Genomic DNA, 26,047 nt, shown 5'->3' with positions numbered 1-26,047 from the left:
TACGATACTAATTATTAATTAAATGTTAAAATATTAAAAGACGTTATATTAAATATAAAATAGTTTCATTCATATATTAAAATTTTGAATCTTGGACCAAATAAAGTGAAATCCACTTTTTTTTTAAAGAAATTATCTCCAATGTCAAATTAAAATTTTAAATTAGACGAGTAAGTTAGAAAGGAAAATGGAGAACAAAGGATAACATTATTTGCAGATAATTCTTTTTTTTTTTCAACACTGAGCTGTAGAGATCACATGTTTACAATTCTAGGGATTGGGATTTCATTTACTTACCCAAAGCATAGATCCCCCCACAGCCACAACTTGTAACACTACTTTATTTTTCTCTTTCCTTTTTTTTTTTTCCCTATAGGTAACTTTTCTTACACTTTGACAGACGCTACCTATTCATAAATACTAGACACAAATTTTATAAGTGGTATGGATCCTCCTCCAACCCTACTGCTCCTTTATGCAGCGGCTTTACTTTGAATGGGGATGGGAAGTGCCGATCCCCCACTTCGAATGAGCCAACACCTTCCCCATCCTATCTCTATTCACTTTCTTTGCACATAAAAATGGATACCTTCCGGTAGCCGCCAGGAAACAGCTAACAAAATACTTATTCCATCAAAACACACCCCACTCCACTGTCCACTTACCATCCTATATGATTTGGTTTTTGGATTTTGGCCTTTCAATATACATACATTTAAGACGTCGCAGTCGTGTCATCAACTCTGCAAATGATGGTCGTAGATGTGGCTCCCTGTAAATAAGAAAAGACCCGAGTAAGACTAATGCAAAATTTTGTAAGTGGCACACCGTCTAAAATAACAAGAGCTGACTTACAAGATTTATCGGAATGCTTTAATAATCTTACGTGTTCTCCCAATTTCAATCTGTTATTATAGCATCTTCACTTGATTATGATCACAAATTCTTTCACTTAATGTTAGGAAAAGATTACCAGGATTTCTTTTCAGATGTTTATTATACCAGTGTCCAGGAAAGATCGACTAAACATTCAAATGAGATTGAGTAGGTGCAAAGACCACCTGAAAGCATTATATTTAATCATTCTCCTTGCATAGATAAAACAGAGATGTATAGAACTCACGTTTGCCAACATTCATGTATAATCTGTGCAACCATCGGATCAACATCTTCGGGAATTTCTAGACGCCTATTCTGGAATCCAACAGCTCCAACAACTTGCATAGGATTCAAACCTTTCCAGGGAATGCGTAACGTAACCAACTCCCATAATATCACACCAAAACTGTACACATCACATCTGCAACCAAGCCAGTCTATTTGTTTAAGAACAAAACAGAAATGTAATACACATGCAAGCTATTGTGGTGTTGAAGTCACTTACTTCTCATTGGCTGGTTCATTCCTTAAAACTTCAGGTGCCATCCATTCGGGCTGCAGTCCAACAGAAAACTTTTACTTTATAAAAAATGAAGACAGATTTGGATAAATCGGAAAGTAAGAGAAAACACAAAGTGAACAAGGATTATCCTTTAGTAATACTACCGTTCCAGCAGTAGACTTTGAAGACAGGAAAGTATGATGCTTTGAGCGTGACAACCCAAAATCACAGACCTGAATAGCCAAGCAAAACACGTTCAGATAATGCAACTGACATCTTTTAGAAGAAATAAAGCAATCTGTAAAGTTGCTTAAATAAACCATGACCAAAATCAAGGAAGACTTTTGGCCAGAAAATAGGTTTGAGATAAGCACCTTTACAACCCAGTTCTTATCAACAAGGAGATTTGGTGTTTTCAAATCTCGATGCACTATAGTAGGATTGCTTGTGTGCAAATAATTCATTCCTTTAGCCTGCAAACAATAAAAAAGCAATGCTTAAATAGAAACTACAACCAAGAATGGAAGAAGAGTGAAAGGGAAAATAGACGGAGATACTTTTATACAAGATATGAAGCAAAAGAAAATAAATAATTTATTCACTTGAGACTCTTACCACATCAAGAGCCATTCGCATTCGTCTCTTCTCATCAAGTTGATGATTGGGTCGATGCAGTAGCTTATACAAACTTCCCCTGCATAACAATGAGGGAGAAGCACAAAAGCTGTAAGACAGGTTGGCCAACTTTGGCAATTAGAATTAATAAATAAACTTTTTGGCAGAAACGACAGCAACAATAGAGGTCTAGTATTTATCTGAATAAAAAAGCAAACACACATCTAGAGGACTCAGTGTTTTCATACACTGAAAACCAAAAAATGTAAAACCACCATAAAATTTCAAATACCTACTAAATACAAGGTGCAAAAAAAATGCAAAATTACTAACCAAAAAAACATTGAAGACTAAAGATACAACTAATTGGCTTGTAGACTTGGATTGTATAAAGAAAATCAACCTGGGAAGAAACTCTGTCAGTATAGAGAAATGAGGGGAGCGAGTAACAGCTCCCATGAAAAGAACAACATTTGGATGCCTCAACCTTAACATGATTTCAACCTGCAAGGATCATCAAACAGATATGATTTCAGCGTAAATTCTACAGGAAAGTTGAGCTCACAAGCATGAGAGGATATAAACATGCATGATGCTATAGAAGGTATTTCTGGGGCTCACTTCACATTTAAATTGAACTAGTGCGTCACCAGAGAAATCTTGATCTAGAAACTTCTTCACAGCAACCTCCTGAAGAGCCAACAAAAAAAATATACAAACACTCAAATGAAAATGCAATTAAAAGACATTAAAGAGACTTTTTGAATAAAACATATACTGTTATCAATCAATAGAGAATAATTTAAAAGAAACTAAATAACTAATGCTGATGCTCTTAGTAGACTTTCTGCATCTGTTAGATTTTTGAGATATTCATAAGTTTGAACCATATATTATGACAATTATTCGATCACATGACCAACTCCCTTTTCCTACTATGAAATAAAGTCAATATCACTGCTCAGCGAAAGATTAATACTTTTGGACATTTTAGGATGTAGCAATTTTATTGTGGTCATCATATCATCTACTAGTAGTATACTACTAAAATTTCCATGAATAAAATGGAGTAATAGCAAATGTAACTCACAGTGCCATTCCAATCTGCTCGGTAGACCTCGCCATATGATCCTGCAAGACAAGAGTTCATCTATTAAGAATGACTGGCAAGGAACAGTCAAAGTGATAATCAAGTTACACATTCTATGACTCTGTAGGGCCAATTAAACATAATACAAAAAGGGCTCAATCAAGTAAGCTAGATCCAATTCTTAAATTCAGTATACCAAAAAAGCAGGTTCAACGTATTTCACAAACATCATTTGCAGCTATCAACTCTAGCAGGCTTCGACAATTCTGTTCATACAGAATGTGAACCATACTGGATTGACCAGTAGGACTGTGTTGAGTAAAATGAAAGAACAGGCAAGAGTTATAAACTATTGATAGGTTTGGTAGAGAGTAGGAAGCATTGGCAGATAACTTTTATATATTTGGCATATTCTCCAGCTTTTCATGGTATATTTCCATCCAATAAAAACAGAAACACAAAGAAACCTAGCCAGCATTTGTGTAGTTGTGTTACAAGCTGTATCACACTAATAATAGTAATACGATATCCAGAACTTGAAAGAAAAATGGAAAGTGTGCCAGACATGAATAAAAATGAATAAGATTAATTGGGTGATACGAATAAAAATGAATAAGATTAATTGGGTGATTACGAGGCCTTACCAATACCAATGCGTTCACCAATTTGAAGATCCTCCCATGGAATTTCCCATTCAGAAACCTCCCTAGGCATAGGATAAATCTTCTCACTGGGATCATTGCCAACCAGATGCCAGTCACTACCTGCAGTTTCTATCCCTTCTAATGCAGATTCTTTACAGAAATCCAAATTAGAAGCCCTTTGTATTAGTTTCTCATCCGTGGTCAAGACATTTTCTGGTTGTATTTGGCAGAACTCATCAGAGGAGCAGGAGGGCTCGTGAATTTGTATCCAATCATTAGTTGTATAACCAACAAGAAGTCCCTCTTTTGAAGCATCAGAGGAAGATGCAACATTAGTTTTTACGGCATTCAATTCCAACTCTCTTTGACGTTCAGCCATTTGCTTTTGTCTAAGAGTGAAGTTAGTATTTTCTGAAGTCTCCATTCCAGATGACACAAGAGAGAGCTCATTGGTTGACAATTTATTTGAATGGCAGCTAGAAGCTACATCTACATTTGTCCCTTTCACTACTTGGTCAGACATGCATTGTTCACCAAGGTCCTGTGAATTAATATCCATGAACAAATCTGGAGGTGGTGATGCACCACTCTCCAACAGAACAGCATGTAATTTCTGAGCAAATTCTGGGTCCTTTGCTGCGCTAATAACATACTTAGACACATTTTTAACCTTCCTCTTTTGAGCTGCAGATGGTTTGTCATGAATGGCAGAAACACATTCACTGGATTTAGAAGCCGAGGGAAGAAGCTTCCCTAAGTCCTGTTCAGATCTCTCAGAGACAGCTCTTCCAGCAAAGTTCCTCTCATCTTTATTTGTCTGACTGCTGACCAATTCCACTGACCTCAAGGCACCAGCTTTAGAGCTTGTATCTAGAGTGGCTGAAACTGCCATATTTTCAATTCCTTGATCAAGCAGCAAACATGAACCTCGAGAGGCTTCAGTAAGATCAGTAAAGCCCCTTACACCTAGTGCAGAATTTAGGAGGTGACAGCTTGGTACTTCAGCAGGAATTAGCGTCCCAGGAGCACCCATCAGATCAATAATATACTCACTGCATTTTTTTCAGATAATTAATTGCATCAGCAATGTGCCAAAACAAAATTGGTAAGATACCATGGTGAGGGACCAACTTAAGAAAATAGACGCTAATATGGACAAATTGTAGAAATGCTAAGCCTACCAAAATCAAGGATAGAAGAATTTGCAGATCAGAGCTGGAGGAAAATACCTTCCATTGTTGATTCTAACCAAGTTCACTGCTCCATCATCGGTACCAGTGTAATAGCTGCCTTTGACCAGCATGCACGGGAGATTAATTCTATCAGCTAGAACCTAGAACAAGAAGCAAAAAGCAATTTCCTTGTAAAAAGTCCAAACACCTTCCTTCTTCATGCATGGTAAAATTAGACAAAAGTGACAATGATACTACAATTAGCAAAACACAGTGTAAAAGTAGTCATCAAATGAAAATTTCCTGAGCTAGTTTAACTTGTGAAAATAAGACGAGTAAAGGGTTTTTACAACCTTAAAAAGCAGAGCTCTGTGGCGGGAAAGTCCAACATCAAGGCGTCCAAGTGGAAGAATGATGGTTTTAAGAGAATTTTGTAACTCATAACTTCTTGAAGTCCACATTCTCAACATCTCTTCAGCATCAGCAACGGGACCACCCATTCTATTAACAACCATTTCCGCAATTTTCTGAATCATGCCACTTACAACTGGGCTGCGGCCAAAAGATCGAGACTGCACATAAATGTTATATACTCTTTTCTCAAGCTCTTGCAGTTCAGGATCAAGCAACCGGTTAACCAAAATTACTTGATAATCCACATTATCTAAAACTGATACCGCTCGAAGATCAACCAAAGAAGGCATTTTCCCTTGTGCACCCAGAGTTGAGGCAATGCCATACACGTCATAAAATCCATCCACAATTTTTTCATTATAGTTTACAACATTATAATTCTGCAAATAACACAAAATAGAAATTAGGTTTCTTTTTCTCAGAAGAAAAAGGATATATATTAACTAATGAATCCTAGAACTTGTCTTACAAAAGACAACAAAAAAAGCATGTACAGCATTTATAAAGTAAACCAAAGGAGGAAAATCGATTGATTTCAAAATTAGTTCAATAGAAAAACCCATAATGAAAACTAACATCAATTAGTATTCATATCCATAGTGGCATTTACTACACAACACACCACCATAATAACTGAACCAATAACAAGTGCTTCTCATACAAACATATAACTTCTCATACAAACATACATGTAAAGTTTATGGCAAACAAGAATAAGGAAAAAGGCTTCCCATTCCAACTAGCTATGGTTAAAAAGGACTTTGGCATTATGTAGGAACTATTAATATATATTTTTTTAAAAACTGTCATTACTATATAATAAAGTAAATTTGTCATATAATTGAAACACAACCTATTGCTGGCCAGTGCAAAGCATAACTCCACGAAGTTAAAGATGATAAGTTATCATAGAAAATGAATAAAACCAATAAGGATGTACCAATTTCTATATGTTGCAAAACTTCAATTAATTGAGCTTGACATGCAAATCAAAAGCATTTATAAACAAAAACAATAAAAGAAAGATAACAAGTATTTTTTTTCTCCCAATCAACCCTTGGTTAATAAGAATGGCATCGAAGATAAGAACTTTCCAAAATTAACACATGAAATAGGAGGTCCAAAAATGAGATCCGCAGTTGAAAACTCCTCGTATATGATGATACATTAATAAATATACTAGTAATATGTAATGAGTAAGCATGAAATGCAATCGTAATTCAAAAGGAAAAAAGAAATACCAATATCAATTCACAAAATTATTCAAATTCCAAATGACAAAAAGGTACAGAAATATTGAAACCTGGTAATAATCAGATTAAGGGGGGAAATAAACACAAAGTGGCCATTAATACTTTTTTTGGACAATGAAATTGTCAATTACTACTGATTCAAAGAGGAAATGCAATTTCGAAAAAACCTAATTATAAAAAATGAAAGTTTCAAAAAATTGAAATACGAAAAATTATATTACCCAATAACGAATCGAGAGGAACTCAACGAAGGTATTGGTATCGGTTCCGGCGAGGCTAATCCTTTTAGCAGCGTCGATCTGAACCGTCTCGGGATCCGAGGCACTGATCGCCAAAGCTAACTGCATCTGAAATTCTTCCTCTAATAAACTAAAATCCACCTCATCCCCAGCTGTCCTATCTCCCCCGACCGGTTCAACGGCCCCAACTCTCCCCATTGTCCCCGTATTACCCCAAGACGATGAAGAAGAAGTCGTCGTTTCCATTCCCGTTACGCTCGTCGAGTTCGAGTTAGGACTCGGACTCGGGCTCGGAATCGAGCTGATCACGGGCTGTGCCTCCGCCAACCGTTGCTGCTCATTTAATCCACTGCCGATGTGGAGTTTCCTCAACAGATGCTTCATTTTCGGCATCGAACATCAACGGCGACTTTTATTTTCCTTTCTCTTTCTTTTCTTTTTCTTTTTTCTTTTTAAAATTTCGATTCCCCTCTTTCCTTTGTAAGAAATAAAATTTTCTTTTTACTGGTTTTTTTTTTCTTTTTGGTTCTTGATTTTGCTCTTCCTAATAACCTACGCCCAATACTAAGCAGATTCACTTAACCTGCGCACTCTTCGCCGTCAAGCTACCACTTGAAAGACTTTTAAATTAACCGTTCACTCATTCCCTCCAATACGCACACAAAAATAGTAGACTTTAAAATAGTATTCTTCTACTACTACTACTACTACTATTTATGTGTAATATTTTTGCCACAATTTAAGGTCTAATCATGCTCCATGCCATACCTCTTATCTTGAATAATTTCACACCGTCTGATTGATTTCTAGTGAAATAAAGCTAGTTTTTTTGTGATCGGAAAACAACCAGAATAAAAAAGAATAGAAAACCGTACGATGATCAAAGAGAGATTTTGAGTCATTTCACATTGTCTGAGTAGTTTTAGTGAAATCTAGCTAGTTTTTCGAATTGTAAATGTCTAAAAATTAACAACTATGAAATTTTGTTCATTACGCCGACAATTCATTTATTTTTAATTTTCATCTATGACTGATTCCCCTCACACGTTACAATTTAAATAAAGAAAAAAATCATTATCATTATAAATTAAATAAAAGCACAAAAATTTGCTGCTTTTATTTAACAAATATTAAATTTATAGTTATTTTTTTACTTTCTAATTTATAACCCAATTTATAATGCTTCTCTATTAGAAAAAAAAAAGAATATGTAACCTTTTTTTAGGTTTTGCTGTTACAAATATAATATACTCATATATATGGATAATTATAATGCAGAATTAAATTAGAGATGCCAATAGTAATTGGTTATGAGGTTATTCAATGACATTAGAGAGAGATGAAGTGTTCAAGATCGAAGTAAGGTTAATGTTACAAGGTTTCGACTAGCTTGGGACAAAGGTAATCGACAAGTTAAGGTTGAATCTGATAATGCTTTGTTAGTGGAATTAATTTTAGCTGGTAAATCTATTGATAGTTATATTATAGAATTATCGGTCATTCATAAGCTGGTACAGAGGAATTGGAAAGTACCTATCCGTTACATTTCTAGAATTTACAACGTAGTTGTAGATTTTATGGTCAAGCATGTTACTATAGGATTCATAAGTATTCAGGTGTTCTTCAAACCTCCTCAAGCTATGCATGAGTTAATTTAAAAAGATATTACGGGCTTTTGATTTTAAGTTTGTTAGTGTAATCATCTAGTGCTGATTTTATTTACTAAAAAAAATTAATACAAAATGCAATGCAACGCATGTAAAATTAAACACGATTTATCTATGAAATATGTATTCATAATATACGTATTATTGAAGATTGACCTATCATAATTACAAAATGTGAAATTCAAATTTGAGAATTTAAAAATTCGTTAACCAATAATACTACTATTTATTTTGTTATTTAGTTGTTTTTTAATAAAAAAAATTGGTAATATTTTTTCCTGGTAGAAGACGGTTGAATAACCATTCATCTATGAATTGTTTATATGTATGCATATAAAATCTTTAATTTAAGTTGGTGTTAGTATAATAACATTTAGGTTTTTATATATACCACCGATTTTAACATCTCTCATTTTAAAAAATATTATCCTATTTTGTATCTTATTGATTTTTTAAAAGTATATATTTAGAAAATAATCCAAAATTTCACACCCAAAATAATATAATAAAAAATTTTAGACGTACAATGAACAGAGCCGGTTGATTAGAAAAATGGAGATTCCATTAATTCTTCCTTCAACAACAATATATTTTTTCTCTTCGTAGTGTACATAAAGAAAAAACATGATTGAATAAAAAGGATGATACTCCAAAAATTATGGCACAAGTTCTAATTATATTTTATGGAAATAGTTATACGGCATTAAATTATTAAAAAAATATTTTTTTATATTATCTTTTTTTCTTATTATCCCGATGCCTAACTCTACGAATTATCAGTAATTTAATTTAAAGATTTCGCAATAAAATATTGACAATTTGATTTTATTATTCGAAAGAATGAAATTTTATTGTAACAAAATAAGAAAATGATGTAAATTAAAAAAATAATGGGATCATTCAACTATACTCGAGTTCTTGTTTTAGTCACCTAATTTTAAAAACTTTTAATTTAGATATTAACATTTATATTCATTTTTGTTGTGGTCGCCTGCAGTTAAATTGATAACTAAATAATTATTTGACATTTTTCTAACTGGTATCATAACATATTTAGTTCTTAATACTTATACATTTTGTCAATTTAATTCTAATTTTAAATAATTTAATAATATAATTCCATATTTCCTCTAAACTCTCTCTAAAAACCCAATAGCACAACCACAAAAAATTCGTTTCTTGCATTTTGATCAAAATTTCGTTTTAATCCTTGGAGGCCGCTAATGTTCTTCGTTCACCACAAAATTGCAGACAACAATGGCGAAACTGCAAGTTGATGATGGTTCCTGCTAGCATTTTATGTTTTCCAGACCTATATATAGAAGAAAAATGAAACTAAAGTGAAAAAGCTTGGATTTCCGATGTCATACTTCTTTAACATCTTGCCGAAGAAGCTCGTGCCTGTCAAAGGGGCTCTGAAGCCAATACAATAAATACCCAAATCACGAAGTTACATAAACAATCAAAAAATTTATAAACTTTTCAACTTAAAACAGGGGAATGCAAAAGAAAAAAAAATACCACAGATTCGTTATGGAAATGGCGACACGAGAAAACCAAGTTGCAACATGGAGCTCCAATCGTGCATCTCCTCCTATAATGTTGGCATCTAAAAAAAAGAAAAACAAAGAAAGAAGAGGTACCCACATCCCATCTTCATTTGTTTGGCTGAAGAGGTATGAGTATTGAAAGATTTGTATTTTTATTTGGGTGTAAAATAATTCGAATTTATACAAATGATTAAATTTATTGAATTATTTAGAATTAAGATGAAATTGATAAAATAAATAAGTATTAAGACTAAATTTATTATTATACTAATTAAAAAAAGTCACATCATTATTTCTATTATCAATTTAATGAGTAATAAAATAAGAATGCGGACATAATTAAGTGAACATTTGTATAACTGACTCATACTTTTTTTTCCTCGTAATCTAATTCTTTTATTAGACATTTAAAACATAATAATTAGAACAATGGTTTGTTTTACAGAAACAAAAATAAATTTATGATTTATTGGGGTTTATGGTTTTGTTCTTATAAATTTAGGGTTTAGAGTTGATATATTTGTATCTTTTGGGGGTGTCTACAAAAAGTGGAAAAGGAACATAAACATTTTAGGACATAAATAGGGAATTAAAGCCCAACATCCACCACCCACCCAAGCTTAAAGGTAACTTTCCATATTCTGAAATTACAACCTTTTTAAGCGGTACAGTTCCAATTCCTGGATAATGGATAAGCTTTTTTTGCCTCCGATGTCCAAATACAGTAGAATTATCTAAGCCTATAGTACTCGAACACGTGCCTGGTTAAGACGTTTTAATGAATTAATTACTGCTACATCTGTACATGAGTTAGAACTATCCGTTTAAACTCAACGTTAGGTCAAAATTTGAAATAGTTTAAGTAAAACTATTAAACCTAACAAATGAATTTAGGTAAAAAAAAATTAGACTCATTTAAAATATGGACTGAATTTAAGCTTAAACATTTAAGACCAAGCTCGATTTTTTTTTAAATTTATAATATTTTATAATATTTTTATATATTATGTAATTTATAATGAATTAAAAAATAAATATATGCTAAATATATAATACTACTATAATGTAAATATTAAAATAATATTAAGATGACTATATAAAAAAGTTTAATAAATTAAAAAATACTAAATTAAAATAATAGGAACGGGCCTAAACTAGGTTTGGATTAGTCTTTTGTAAATATTGATGAATTTAGATAAAATTTTATGCTCATATTTCGGGTTGAATCGAACTTGAATAAACATAAATATGTTGATATCTTACTTAGGCTCGATCCAAACATGAACACCTTTGGATAAATTTGTCAAATATTCTTTTACAGTCTGAGAATTTTAAATAGAAATTATTAATTGGCAAAAAAATGAAAAAGAGTAGTGGATTAAAACCTAATAAGCTTCTTATCCTCTTTGTTTGTCTGGTTATTTGTAGCAGTTGAGATTTTCAACTGTCCACTTTGATAGAAATTTACTAAATCAATACAGGCTCATGTTTGGCTAAGCAACACTGTTCTAAAGATTGAAGTGTAAACTAACCTGTAAGTAAATCTTATTACCAACATTTCTGTCTATCTGTTTATCCATTAGAATCTGGTACAATTCTAAAGTAATAATGTCAAATAGATTTAAACTCGAACTTACATCCTACTGTATTAACAATAATATTTATATTAATCAAATTAAGAGTTAATTTATTAATCTTTAATTATAGTTATATTAGCCAACGGCAGGGATAAAGACAGAGGTTGATAGTGGTAAAAATAAAAAATTATTTATACAATCTCATTAATTTTTATAAAAGTATAAATTAATGTAATAACAAAATTATTTACTTAAAAAATATTTTTTATTCATTTCTAGTCCTTAAAATGGTTGAGAATATGGGTAAAACGTAACAGAATCGGTATTGGAATCATAATATTTATTTTATTTTAATCTCTTCCATGCACAAAAAGAAGGAAAGCTGGCAAGAATCTAGCAGAGTAGCAGTGACATTGACTGTGCCACAAGTATCTCTGCACAGGACATAAATAGAGCTGGCAATGAACTGTGCTAATGCAAACAACATAAATAGCCAACTGGATTTTGACTGAAGCAGAAGACTTTGAATAAGGAAATCGATTTTCTTGATTTTGGAAAATTTTGCTGAATCTCATTTTTAAGTAAACTCTTAATTCTAACTTTCCTCCGTTTTGGTTTTCTTTTTAAGCAAGGAATATAATATGTAAATTTATTATATTTTTTTTTAAAAATAAATATTAAAAGATTAATTAATTATTAAAACAGGGTGAAAACAATTTACTTACAAAATGAAATGTTTTTTATAGTAGTTTTAGGTATCGTCTGATACATTGGCAACATATTGAAAAAGTGAAATTTTTTTATACCGCTTAATACATTAATAGCGATAAATTTTAAAAAAGTTTTGATAGCAAAAAAAAAAAAACTAAAAAATTGAAAAAAAAACTAATTTGTGGTTACACAAGGCAATAACCTTTTCCATGCATTTAATACCTTAAATTTTTTTCCTACGTTTAATGTATTTTCCCTATATTTAATCCCTAAAATAAGAGCGTTTTTTATTGGCTTAACGGTGTAAAAAGTCATTAATTTTTTTCAAAGAAAGCAATTAACCACCTACATTTTTTTTACATTCAATTGGGCACTTCAACTACCAAAAACTCATTAAAATGGCCTATTGACGATGTTGACCGTTAAAAGATGATGTGACAGATAATTTTAACTTTTTTTGTTTTGTTTTTGCCAACTAATATGCCACCTCGGATGCCATGTGTACTGTTGATGACATTAATGTCATATCATCTTAACCGTTAAAAATTAACGACCAACGTTGTCCATGGGCCATTTTATCTGTCACATCATCTAGATCGTTAAAAATTAACGGTCAATGTCGATCAAGGGATCATTTTACAGAGTTTTGACAGTTCAAGTACCAAATTGAGTGTAAAAAAAAAAGATTAATTACTTTTTTTGAAAAAGTTCGAAGACTTTTTACACCATTAAATATTTTTTATTTAACTAGGAGGTACAACTTGACACATTGACGACACCAATTAAAAAAATCATTGGTTGCGCGCCAATGTATCAAGTGGACCCCAAATTTACTGTACCAAACACCCCATTTTCGTAATCAATTTGTTTTTTACCCTATTTGTGTAATTAATTATTTTTTATAAAAAAACGTAAAACTACACATAACTCTTCCTCAAATGCATTTCAATGCGCTCATACTCACGTCCTCTTAGATTGATAATAATATCAGTATCAATCAAATTAAAACTCAGTTGACACAATCTATCTATAAATCTTTAACTCTTTACATTATAAAAAATAAAAAAAATTATTTTACATTAATTTATTAAAATTTGATCATTGTAGTTTATAAAAATTAAAAAAATTAATCAAATTATTAACAAATACAAAAACTTTGTACTATTGATTTATGTTAATTTATTGCAAATAAATTGTTGAAATAAAGATGACTTTTGTTATTTCTGATATTTAGATGAGCAATTTAATGACAAATTTAATAAATAAAAATCTGAATTATATCTTCCTAAAATATATCATCCACCTCAAATTATAAAAAAATTAACTTTATTTAAATTTCTGAAAAATAAAATTTTAAGTGAGGGATCTAAAGTTAAGACATTTCATTGATCTCATAAAATATCGAAAGCAACAAACAAAACTATAAACCAAGCCATATTACCCATTATTTTAGTTCTACTTGCACAAAAGATATTTCTTGATTGATATAAACACAAGTGCTTGTGTTTTGTGTTTTACTCGGCTAGAAATATTTTTATTGGAATAAAACTGAAGTTCAACTTCCAAGAGATACAAAGTAGAGCAACGATAATTACAGCGATTAAGTTGCAATTAGCAACAATATTTGTTACTAAAGCAAATAATTAAGTATAAAACAGTCACAACTGTAGCTGAGAGCATATATGCAAATGGTGGATAGTTTATGTACATGAGCCAGAAAGAGACGATGGGTATTTTTCCTTTTTTCCTTTTCTTCTTCTGATGGACAATAAAATGTTGGTTTCAACTTCCATGTTTGTGATAGATGTATATCAGATCAAGGGCTGCAGAGATACACAGATTCAACGATTACGCGTTGGCTGCCGCCTCTTCTTCAACCATCTGCGACACTGGGAGAAGGGTGCAAATGAGGTTGCGATCACCATATACATTGTCAACACGTCCTGATACACCAATGTAAAGTTGTTAGTATAACTAAGCATGCTAAAGAATAAACATGCATGCAGATTCATGCTCAATATGATGCTTCAATATCATGATGATGAAAATATTGAAGAAAGCAACAACGCAAGTAATGATGATGGTGTCATACACACCTGTAGTTGGCCAGAACTTAGCAGTACGAAGCCAGGAAGCAGGGAAAGCGGCGTATTCACGTGTATATGGCTTTGTCCATGCATCACCCATGAGCAAAGATGGTGGATGAGGAGCTCCCTGCATGTGCATATTTTATGCATAATGCTTATAGCTTATTGTCATATAAGAAAGAAAAGAGAGAAAATATGGGGTATTGAAGAGCCATTTCACCTTCAGAACATTGTTGTGGATATCAGCTTTTCCATTCTCAATCTGAGCAATTTCTTCCCTAATGGAGATGAGAGCATCACAGAACCTATCGAGCTCCGCCTGTACAAGATAGTGAACACGGACGTATGTGAGAGAGTGGAGGAATATCGGATGTTGTTAGGCGGAAAGATATTTGGTGAATCATATACCTTGCTTTCACTTTCAGTGGGTTCAATCATGAGTGTGCCTGGAACAGGCCATGACATTGTAGGACCATGGAATCCATAGTCCATAAGACGTTTAGCAACATCTTCAGGTTCTATTCCAGCGGTGTTCTGCAACAATGGCGACTTGCAATCAGTCATGGAAACAAACAAAAGGCTAAAAGAGTGGAAAGTTGAAAAACTATTCTACTTTGACTACCTTAAATCCTCTTAAGTCCACAATGAATTCATGAGCAACTGTTCCATTGACACCACGGAAAAGAACGGGGTAGTAGTTCTGGAAACACGAAATCAATCACAAAAAGAGATACAAATGTGAAGACTGAGATGATTGTAAGCACATAGTTCCAAGGAAAACAAGGTAGGTACCTCCAACCGTTTTGCCATGTAGTTTGCATTCAGAATAGCTATCTTTGAAGCGTCAGTCAGTCCCTTTGACCCCATCATGGCTATGTAAGTGTATGATATCGGCAAGATAAGTGCAGAGCCCCAAGGTGCAGCAGAAATGGTACCAAGAGGGTGTGATTTGTCAGGGGCTGGGATACCTCCAGTTGATACCTAACAGTATGATTAATAGAAAATCAGCATTGGTAACAATAGGTGAACGATACAGTTTCATAGGGATGCTTAAATATCCATAATATGCATGTCTCAGGGAGTATATACCACTGGATGTGAAGGCAAAAAGGGTGCCAAATGCTTCTTGACACCAATAGGTCCCATGCCAGGTCCACCACCTCCATGTGGAATGCAGAAGGTTTTGTGGAGATTCAGATGGCAAACATCTGCTCCAATAAAACCCGGACTTGTCAAACCAACCTGTGACCCGAAAAAACGTTTTCTTTACATTATACAAGTAGAACAAGTAAAAAGTGTTAAATAAGTTGGAAGAAAAAAAAGACCTGGGCATTCATGTTAGCCCCATCCATGTACACTTGACCTCCATTGTCATGGATTATTCTACATATCTCATCGATCCCTTCTTCATACACTCCATGGGTTGAAGGATAAGTGACCTGAAATTGAAATTAAAAATTAGATTTGCATGAACAATTGCCTGGCCTTAAAAGAATTGTGCAGAATTATGTAATTATTCATACCATGAGAGCAGATAACTTGTCCCTGTTAGCTTCAGCAGCTTTCCTTAATTCTTCAATGTTGATGTTACCCTTGGAATCAGTTCCTACAGGAACAATTTTCATTCCGCACATTGCAGCACTGGCCGGATTTGTCCCATGTGCTGAAACAGGTATGATACACACGTTCCGGTGATGGTCTCCTCTTGACTGCAGTATTCATCCGGAGTATGCATCAGCATAATCAGTTCTACCATTATACTAATAAAAGGAATTCCTTTTCTTTTGGTGAAGAGGATTAAAAGCTGGTTAGTGTCACTTACCTTATGATATGCACGGATAACCATTAGTCCGGCATACTCGCCAGCAGCGCCAGCATTGGGTTGCAAAGAGAAGGAGTCAAACCCGGTGATAGTACACAACAGGTCACCCAAATTATTGAACATTTCCTAATAAACCAGAAACCATAATTCATCAATAAACTGAGGATTTAAAATTCACTCTTTGCTACATTTTCTTTTAAAGCATCAAGGAGTTCTAGGTAAAGGAATATTTGCCTGATAACCCTGAGCCTGTTCAGAAGGGGCAAAAGGGTGGATGTCAGTGAAACCAGGCCATGTCACGGGCATCATTTCAGTTGTCGCATTTAGTTTCATCGTACAAGATCCTAATGGAATCATACTATGACACAATGAGAGATCCTTTGATTGTAACTTGTGAAGGTACCGAAGCAACTCATGTTCTGTGTGATACCTGAAAAGATAACAAATAATAGTGAGAGTGGCACATTTGATTTGTAAGCTACAAGTAGGTCGTCGTTTCATGAAAGTTCCGTACATGTTAAATATTTGGTGGGTAAGATATGAACTCTGTCTTAATAGCCCAGAAGGAATTGCATTCTCAACCTCTGGTGCAAGAGATGCAGCAGTGAATGAGACCTGAAAGTTTAGATACAGGGTGATTCTAATTCAATAGGGCAAAAAATAAGTGTGAACATTATAACTATAGAAAAGATTATTAGCACTCACTGGTTTGCCACCAGCAAATACTTTGAAAAGCTTGTCCAAGTCATCCAAGGTAGTTGTTTCATCAAATGAAACAGTGATCTGAAAAGCAACCGAAGTCCTGGTAATCTCGTGATATATAATAATATTTGACCAAATAAAATCATAAATGGAATCAGACTCACAGTTTTGGCATCTACAACTCGCAAATTAATCTCACTCTTGTAAGCAGCATCAGCAATAGCATGGGCATCAGCACATGTAACCTTCACAGTATCAAAGAAGGGAAGACCTTGAACTTCAATGTTTCCAAGTTTTTTCAGTCCCACAGCAAATGCCCCAGCAAGACCGTGGACACGTTGCGCAATGGTTTTTAGGCCCTCTGGTCCATGATAAACAGCATACATAGCAGCCATGTTTGCTAGTAATGCCTAGATAGAGCAAGATATCAAATCAAACAACGCAAAGCAAATACAATTCACTAAAGTACTAATGAGTGACGACTTAAATCAAACAAAAAGCTTTTAACGCTTAGCATTTAAGAGTTTACTATAGGAAAAAGCAAAAATATCTTACTTGAGCTGTGCAGATGTTGCTAGTAGCTTTGTCCCTGCGAATATGTTGCTCCCTCGTTTGCATCGCCATACGCAAAGCAGGCTTCCCTGAAGAATCGACACTAACACCAATAATTCGCCCTGGCATCATCCTCTTGTACTCTTGGGAAGTAGCCAAAAAAGCAGCGTGAGGGCCACCGTACCCCATCGGCACCCCGAACCTCTGTGCTGAGCCAACAACTATATCTGCTCCAAGTTCACCTGGGGGCTTCAACATTATCAATGCTAACAAATCAGTTGCCATGACAACCTTAACACCCTGTGCATGAGCGTTCTTAACGAACTCCCCATAGTCCAAAATCTCACCCTCGGTACCCGGATACTGAACCAAAACCCCACAAACATCACCAGAGCTGTAATCAATATCCTTAAGATCTGCAGTAACAACTTTAAGATCAAAACCATCAGCTCTTGTCTTACAAATATCAATTGTCTGAGGATGACAATTGTTTGCAATAATAAAAGTCTTCTTCTTTCCTTTCACTATGTTGTTACACATGGCCATTGCCTCAGCAGCTGCAGTTCCCTCATCAAGCAACGAAGCATTTGACATAGGCAATCCAGTAAGATCCGTAATCATAGTTTGGAAATTAAGCAAAGACTCAAGGCGTCCTTGAGATATCTCGGCCTGGTACGGAGTGTATTGAGTGTACCAAGCTGGATTCTCCATTATATTCCTCAAAATCACGGGAGGAACGTGAGTGTTATAATAACCCATTCCAATAAAAGACTTAAAAATCTTGTTCTTTGATTCCAAATCTTTCATGTGTTCAATCATTTGGCTCTCAGTTAATCCTCCATCAAACTTGGGAAACTTCATGGAATCAATACGTATAGCTTTAGGCACGGTTGCGTCAATAAGAGCGTCGAGGCTATCAAACCCACATGACTCAGCCATCTTGGTCTGCTCTTCAGGGGTTGCAGAGTTATGGCGGCGAGGAAAAGTATCGCTTGATTTCAATGCCTCGACAGAAATGGATCGAATTGGTGACCCAACACCAAAACCAACATTGTTCGACACATTTCTAGCACCTAATGAATCTGATCTGCTATGATTCTTGGAACCAAAAGGTGACAATGAAGATACATACCTTGATGGAGTGTAGGAAACAGGTGATCTAGAACTCATTTCACCATTGCGTGATTGCTTGGATTCATTAACCAAACGTTTCAGGATTGCCCTGTTAGCCACCTTCCTTGCGCGCTCCATCAAAGAGTTTTATTTCTTTGTTCTTTTACAAGGTTTAGTAATGGAAATGCAAAGAAGAAGAAAAATAGAAACTTGGGTTGTTAAAGGAAAAAAAGAGAGGCTAGAGGTTTATTCCATTTTTTGTTAAACATGAGTTGTTGGAGGAAGAAGGTTGGTGGACTCTTTGTTAGTGATATATATACATATATATTGAAAATATTTGTATGGTTGCATTCAAATTATAAATGAATATCTACAAATTATTATCAAGTTTTAATTTTTATGAGAAAAATAAAGAAATTTGTGGGCTTCAAAATATGGTGAGTGATGAGGGGTGGGTGGTGGGTGACTTTACACCTAAGTGGGAAAAGAGAGATTATTATTATTTTTTAAGGATAAAATATATATGACACTCTGCAAATGAAAGACATGACAAAATCCTCAAAACAAATGAATGGAAGTAAATGCTGGAAAACAGATTGGGATTCAGTGGATCACAATATTTCATCCTCCATACTGAAATAAAACCCACAAATAAAAATTTTTTATTTGAGATTTTTTTAGTTTCCTGGGTTTAGATAAGACCCAGAAATTAAAACTACACATGCCCAAAAAATAGGAAAAATAAAGATTAATTGATTGTAATACTATCTATATATAGTAGATATTATTCCTGTTTTGAAGAAACAATGGAGTTGTTGGGCTTTGCTGCTGAAACACGGGAAAGATATCTTAAATAAAATTTCCCCTTTTTAAATCTCCATTGATGTTGGAAGGGGAACTTTAAGGCCTCATCGCCTCATTAAATAACCAAAAATTGTGGAAATTTGAGAAGATGGGGAGGCTAGCAATAGCGAGAATGGTTGGGTTGAAGATATCATACCCGCCACACAATCAATCAATGAATGTGAAAAGGAAATGCCCAATAAATTGAGTCACATCCATTTTCATATATTCCTTCTCGTTTTTTCTGCTCTACTTTTTTTTATAAACTAAGTACAAGTAACTTTAAGTTTTCATTACTCAAAATTTAAAAATTACAAAATAGATATTAAATTATTTGAAAGTCTATTCTTTTCTACAGTTCAGTTTCTTTTCATGACACAACTTTCAATATCACAAATTTACGAACTAAAATTTAAATAACTTTATTCTTTGATCTTCGAAATTGACCCTCAGATCGACTTGAATCTAAGTTATGTTCTTCCAGTCATCGATGGATATTGATTCACCATATCAATCGTTGAATCGCTCCTTAGAGATAGTTAGTCAGACTTTTAGAAGAAAAAAAACTTAATAATCCAATGATTTAAATAAAAACTTTCAAATAGTTGAGCGACTTAAATGTAAAGTTTTAAATAGTGACCATTTTATAAATTTTTGAAGTTAAGTAACTAAAATGTATACTTACTAATAATTTAATGTTATAACTCACACTTATTGCAATATAAATATAAAACCAAAAGTTTAAACATTAAAAAAGAGAGTTTAAATATAGTCATATGTGTATTTATATTTATATGTGACATTTATATACAATACTTATTTAAATTGGGTGAATACTTACTTTACTTAAATTGGGTGAATACTTACTTTAACTGCTTAAGTTTTATGTGTTTCACTTAAATGATACGGTTTTAAATATAAATTTTTCTCTCTTTAATGATAAAAAATATGTAAAATAAATCAGTAATGACTAGAAAAATTTAAGATTAATTTTTTTTAAAATCTCATGAAAAAATGCTTTTGTATTTTAAGATTTCAAATATTTGATATTACTATAAAGTCTACAATTTTTACATGTGATATTATGTAGAATGAAATTTTTTAAAATTGTAAAAATAGAACGTCGATTATGACAATATATCGCAAAGAAAAGAGAAATAAAAATAAAGAACACACAGACTTTTACGTGGAAACCCTTTCGGGAAAAAACCACAAGCAGAGGAGAAGAAAATTCACTATGTCAAATTCGAATGATTACAAGAGGAGTTTCGACTACATCTATTTATAGGTTGAAAAAACCTAATTCTAATCAAAGTCAAATATATTGTGCTAATAAATGATAAATATATTATACTCATAAATACTAAATCTTCTAGAAAGAATATATATTTTGTTTAACTTGACTTGCAAGCAATCTCTTAAAATTTGGGTCACACAACTCTAACAATCTCCACCTTGACACAAATTATCAATGAACAAGGTCTTCACCTCTTCTATAAAACCCCTTAAGGGTTTAACTTCAACAATGAACACCAACCAAGTCTAAGCAATGCTCAAACTTGGTTATAGGAAGCGACTTAGTCATCATATCTACAAGATTTTCATGAGTACTGATTTTACTCACAACAATATCACCACGGGCAATAATATCACGAACAAAATGATACCGAACATCAATGTGTGTTTTTTCTCTCATAAAACATTTGATCTTTTGTAAGGAAGATGGCACTCTGATTGTCACAAAATATTGTACCGATTTGAAAGTCTTCATTGAGTTCAGTAAAGAGTCCTTCAACCAAATAGCTTTTTTACAAGCCTCAATAATCGTCATGTATTCAGCTTCAGTGGTAGACAAAACAACTGTAGTTTGCAACGTGGCTTTTCAACTGATTGTACAACCTTCGATTTTAAAGACATAACCTGTGAGAGATCTTCTTCTATCAAGGTCTCCAGCAAAATCAGCATCAACGTACCCAATAACTCTATCTCTAGTTCTTCCAAACTGTAAACAAATATCAGTAGTATGTATCTGCTAACTGCACTGACTGTATATGATAAATCTGGACGTGAACAAACCATAGCATACATGAGAGATCCCACTGCACTAGAGTATGGAATATGTGACATGTACTTAATTTCATCATCTGATTGTGGAGACAAAGCAGATGAAAGTATGAAATGGACTGCTAAAGGAGTACTAACAGGCTTAGCACTCTGCATATTGAATCTGCAAAGAACTTTCTCAATGTACCCTTTCTGACTTGGGTACAATTTACTTGTTTATTTATTTCTGAGAATTTCCATACCAATTATCTTCTTTACTGGTCCCAAATCTTTCATCTCAAATTCTTCACTTAATTGGGCTTTAACCTTTCTTATCTCTCATTTATCTTTTGCTGCTATCAACATGTCATCAACATAAAGGAGTAGATACACAAAAGAACCATCACTGTTTTTCTTAAATTAAACACAACTCTCAAAGCTACTTCTTTTGAAATTATGAGAAGTCATAAAGGAATCAAACCTCTTGTACCACTGTCTTAGTAATTGTTTCAAACTATAAATGGACTTTTTCAGTAAGCAAACACAGTCCTCTTTTTCTGAGACTGTAAAACCCTCTGTTTGTTGCATGTAAATATCCTTATTAAGTTCTCCATGCAAAAATATAATTTTTACATCTAACTGCTCAAGCTCCAAATCATGCATGGCCATAATACCAAGCAAAGCTCGAATCTAACTATGCTTCACAATTGGGGAAAACACATCTGTGAAGTCCACTCCTGAAATTTGACTGTAACCTTTTGCAACAAGCCTTGCTTCATATCTGGGTTCTTCAACTTGTGGAGTTCCTTTTTTTTTAAGCACCCATTTACAACGAACAACCTTTTTACCTTTAGGAAGTTTCATAAGATCCCATGTTCTGTTTTTGTGGAGTGATTTCACCTCCTCTTGCATAGCAAACATCCACTTTTCTAAGTTTTCACAGCTAATCGCCTCAGAATAATTAGATGGCTATTGGTTTGCATCTATATCTTCAGCCACATTGAAAGCACAAGCAACTAGATCAGCCTCGGCATACTTCTTTAGAGGTTTGATTTCTCTTCTAGTTATGTTTTTAGCGATAGAGTATTGTGGTGAAGAAGCAACTCTATTCTGAATTTTTGTACTAGCTTGGGGAGCTGACTCTGTTGTAGATTCTAGATTAATCTGATGCTCCACCTGCTTTTGATTTTCTTTATTGGAAGAGTCTTTAAGAGATACGTTAGGTAGCATAGCAGTTTCATCAAAAACAACATCTCTGCTAATTACAACTTTTCTATTTTTAAGACACCATAACTTATACCCTTTTACACCAGTTTTATAACCAAGAAAAACACATTTAATGGATATCGGTTCTAATTTTCCATTATTAACATGAGCATACGCATGACACTCAAAGATCTTTAAATCAGAATAGTTAGCAGGATTACTAGACCATACCTCTTGTGGAGTCTTTTTCTCAATGGCAACAGATGGAGATCGATTGATAAAAAAACATGCAGTAGAGGCTGCTTCGGCCCAAAATGACTTCGTTAATTTAGCATTCGACAACATACATCAAATTTTCTCCATGATCATTTTGTTAATTCGTTCTGCAATGCCGTTTTGTTGTGGAGTATGGCGAACTGTCAAGTGTCTCACGATCCCTTTTGACTTACATAGTTCATTAAACTCATCAGAACAGAACTCTAACCCATTGTCTGTGCGGAGGTGTTTTATTTGTTTTCTCGTCTGTTTTTCAATCATAGTTTTTCAAGACTTAAATGCAGAAAACACAGCTTTTCTACTTCAAGAAAAATGTCTAAACTTTTCTGAAAAAATCATTAATAAAATTTAGTATATAATTAGCTCCACCTCTCGAAGGCACTCTAGATGGCTCCCACAGATCGGAATGAATATACTCCAACGCTCCCTTCGTGTTATGGATTCCTCTGGTGAATCAAACTCTCTTTTCCTTTCTAAAAATACAGTGCTCACAGAACTTTAGTTTGAAAATTCCTTACCCATTAAGAAGTCCTCTTTTGCTCAATTCTGTCATGTCATTCTCACTTATATGCCCTAGACGCATATGCCAAAGTTTAGTAATATCATCATTTGACAAGGAAGAGGAAGCAACAGTTGCATTACTACTAACAGTAGAACCCTATAAAACATATAACTTGGCAGTCTTTCTCTGTTTTTTCATCACAACGAGGGAATCTTTGGAAATCTTCAAAACCTCACTTTCAGCTGTATATCTATACTCTTTTGAATCAAGAGTACTCAACGAAATTAAATTTCTCTTTAATTCTGAAACATGTCGCATGTCACTGAGTGTTCTGACAACTCCGTCAAACATCTTAACTTTAATCGTTCCAACACGTGCAATTTTGCATGAAGCATTATTTCCCATCGAAACAACATTTTTAGACACTGTTTCGTAAGTTGTAAATCAATCCCGATTGGGACTCATGTGGAAGGTGCAGCCTGAATCAATGATCTACTCCTTGCTCACTTTAGAATTGTTGACAGAAGTGACTAGAAGTTCACCATTGCTGTAGTCTTCTACAATATCAGCTTCACCAGAATTTTCTAGTTGTTTTCCTTTTTGATTCGTAGCCTCCCTTTTGATCTTATTCTGTAGCTTATAGCACTCAGATTTAATGTGCCTTTTCTTCTTGCAGAAATTTCAAGTTTTACCTCTATTTGAATACTTCGATCTACCCTTAGATTTACCGCGAGGATTCTGTGTCCTTCTACGATCATCATCAGCATTCCCATCTTGTCTTCCATGAATAATAAGACCCTCTCCCTTAGAGTCGGGTTTAACCACAAGATGTTTTATCTTATCATACGAGGTCAAATAATCATAAACCTTATCACTTGTGAGAGACTCGCGGCTATATAAAATCATGTCTCTAAAGGTTGAATAAGACGGGGGCAACGAACAAAGTAGAATCAACCCTAGATCTTTCTTATCATATTGAACCTCCATGGCCTCCAAGTTTGAGAGAATTTCTTCAAATACTATTAAGTGTTCGTGCATAGACACACATTCCTCCAAACGATGAGCATAAAAATGTTGCTTCATATGCAACTTGCTGGTTAGAGTTTTCGATATACATATTTGTTCCAGCCTCTTCCATAATGCAGCGGCAGTCTTCTCCTTCATCACATCCTGCAAAATTTCGGTAGACAAATGCAGGTGTAATTGTGTTAACGTCTTTCGATCCTTACGATTCTTCTCTTCATCTATTAATGTTGAAGGCATCTTATCTATCCATAGCAGGACATTCTCCAAATCCATCTGTGTAAGAACCGCTTGCATCTTAATCTGCCACAACGCAAATCTGGTGTTGCGATCTAACAGTGAAATTTCATATTTCAAAGACGCCATTACCGTGGTCGAGATGAATAACCCAGAAGCTCTGATACCAATTTGTAAAAATAGAACGTCGGTAATGACAATATATCACAAAGAAAAGAGAAATAAAAATAAATAACACACAGATTTTTACATGGAAACTCTTTGGGGGAAAAAACCACGAGTAGAGGAGAAAAAAATTTACTATGTCGAATTCGAGTGATTACAAGAGGAGTTTCGACTACATCTATTTATAGGTTGAAAAAACCTAATTCTAATCAAAGTCAAATATATTGTACTAATAAATGATAAATATATTATACTCATAATACTAAATCTTCTAGAAAGAAAATATATTTTGTTTAACTTGACTTGTAATCAATCTTTTAGAATTTAGGTTACACAACTCTAACAAAAATAAATTAGAATTGAACATGTGTTATTAGTATTTATCTCTATTTAAGTTAAATTAATTTTTTTATAAAAAATTATTATTAAATAATTATTTTAACTCTAATTAAAATAAAATAAAATAAAAAGTAAATAAAAGAGTTTAATTCTTATAAATCACTCAAAATTTTTACTTAATTGATTGGCATCACCTCCTAGCTATTTATTTTACATGTGTAGAAGTCCAAAAGTTTTAAAAATCGAAGCTTAAAAGAAAAAGTTTCGAAATAGAATTAAAATAAATTCTAAAGAATATTTAATTTTTTTATATCATTCAAGTTCAACTTACACATCCACGCATATTATTAAACTTTCACACAGACTATGCCTATAGATCGATCTCATGTCTTGAGATGGGGTGAACACCCTTGACCTATAAATTCAATACTAGGATTCAATTTGTTTTAAATATCGAAATCATATCAACAAAGCTCTTATAAATTAATAAAAAATTATAATTAATGGAATAATTAGCTCAAATGAAAAGCTTTTTTTCCCTTATGTCTATTAGTAGTATTTTAGTATTAAAAAAAATCTAAACTTAGATTGTCATAAAAAAGTCTAGGCATAAAGATAAATTTAGTTCTTAATGTTTATTTATTTTGTCATTTTAGTTCCTTTTTTTTTGGGGGATCATTTTGACTTTCAATCTTTAAATTTTAGTCAAATTGCTTGTTTTTTTATGGACAAACTAACCGAATTGTTAAAATTTTAATGGCATTGATGTGGCCACGTAGAATTCATAAAAATTTAGTAAAAAATATTTAAAAAATCAACAAACT

The 26,047-nt window shown here is 33.4% G+C and overlaps 2 protein-coding genes across 4 annotated transcripts; both read right to left on the bottom strand.

Annotated features, from left to right (window-relative positions):
- Positions 1-210: 210 nt before the first annotated feature.
- LOC107907003 (probable serine/threonine-protein kinase SIS8) lies at positions 211-7,473 on the bottom strand. 3 transcript variants are annotated; one of them, XM_016834190.2, is made up of 13 exons: positions 6,791-7,472; positions 5,256-5,696; positions 4,960-5,063; positions 3,731-4,794; positions 3,087-3,127; positions 2,618-2,686; positions 2,400-2,500; positions 1,997-2,075; positions 1,756-1,854; positions 1,546-1,614; positions 1,385-1,434; positions 1,124-1,300; positions 211-772 (listed from the first exon to the last, which is right to left on the bottom strand). In XM_016834190.2, the coding sequence occupies exons 1-13, from the start codon at positions 7,199-7,201 to the stop codon at positions 670-672; spliced, it is 2,808 nt and encodes a 935-aa protein (XP_016689679.2). In that variant the 5' UTR covers positions 7,202-7,472; the 3' UTR covers positions 211-669. The 3 variants fall into 3 exon arrangements, with proteins under 3 accessions (XP_016689679.2, XP_016689680.2, XP_040949090.1); XM_016834191.2 differs by having other exon boundaries at positions 3,731-4,782; positions 6,791-7,471; XM_041093156.1 differs by lacking the exon at positions 211-772 and adding an exon at positions 856-1,061 and having other exon boundaries at positions 6,791-7,473.
- A 6,345-nt stretch (positions 7,474-13,818) lies between these two features.
- LOC107907004 (glycine dehydrogenase (decarboxylating), mitochondrial) lies at positions 13,819-19,472 on the bottom strand. Its single transcript, XM_016834192.2, has 15 exons — positions 17,480-19,472; positions 17,089-17,334; positions 16,928-17,005; positions 16,737-16,837; positions 16,457-16,652; positions 16,223-16,348; positions 15,924-16,109; positions 15,726-15,839; positions 15,490-15,642; positions 15,193-15,381; positions 15,023-15,100; positions 14,809-14,934; positions 14,621-14,719; positions 14,410-14,527; positions 13,819-14,256 (listed from the first exon to the last, which is right to left on the bottom strand). The coding sequence occupies exons 1-15, from the start codon at positions 18,725-18,727 to the stop codon at positions 14,162-14,164; spliced, it is 3,153 nt and encodes a 1,050-aa protein (XP_016689681.2). The 5' UTR covers positions 18,728-19,472; the 3' UTR covers positions 13,819-14,161.
- Between the last annotated feature and the right edge of the window lie 6,575 nt (positions 19,473-26,047).

The sequence above is a fragment of the Gossypium hirsutum genome, chromosome D05 (assembly GCF_007990345.1).
Source record: "Gossypium hirsutum isolate 1008001.06 chromosome D05, Gossypium_hirsutum_v2.1, whole genome shotgun sequence".
Taxonomy (NCBI): Eukaryota; Viridiplantae; Streptophyta; class Magnoliopsida; order Malvales; family Malvaceae; genus Gossypium; species Gossypium hirsutum.
Note: the sequence above shows the minus strand (reverse complement) of the source record. Positions and strands in the feature narration are given on the sequence as shown.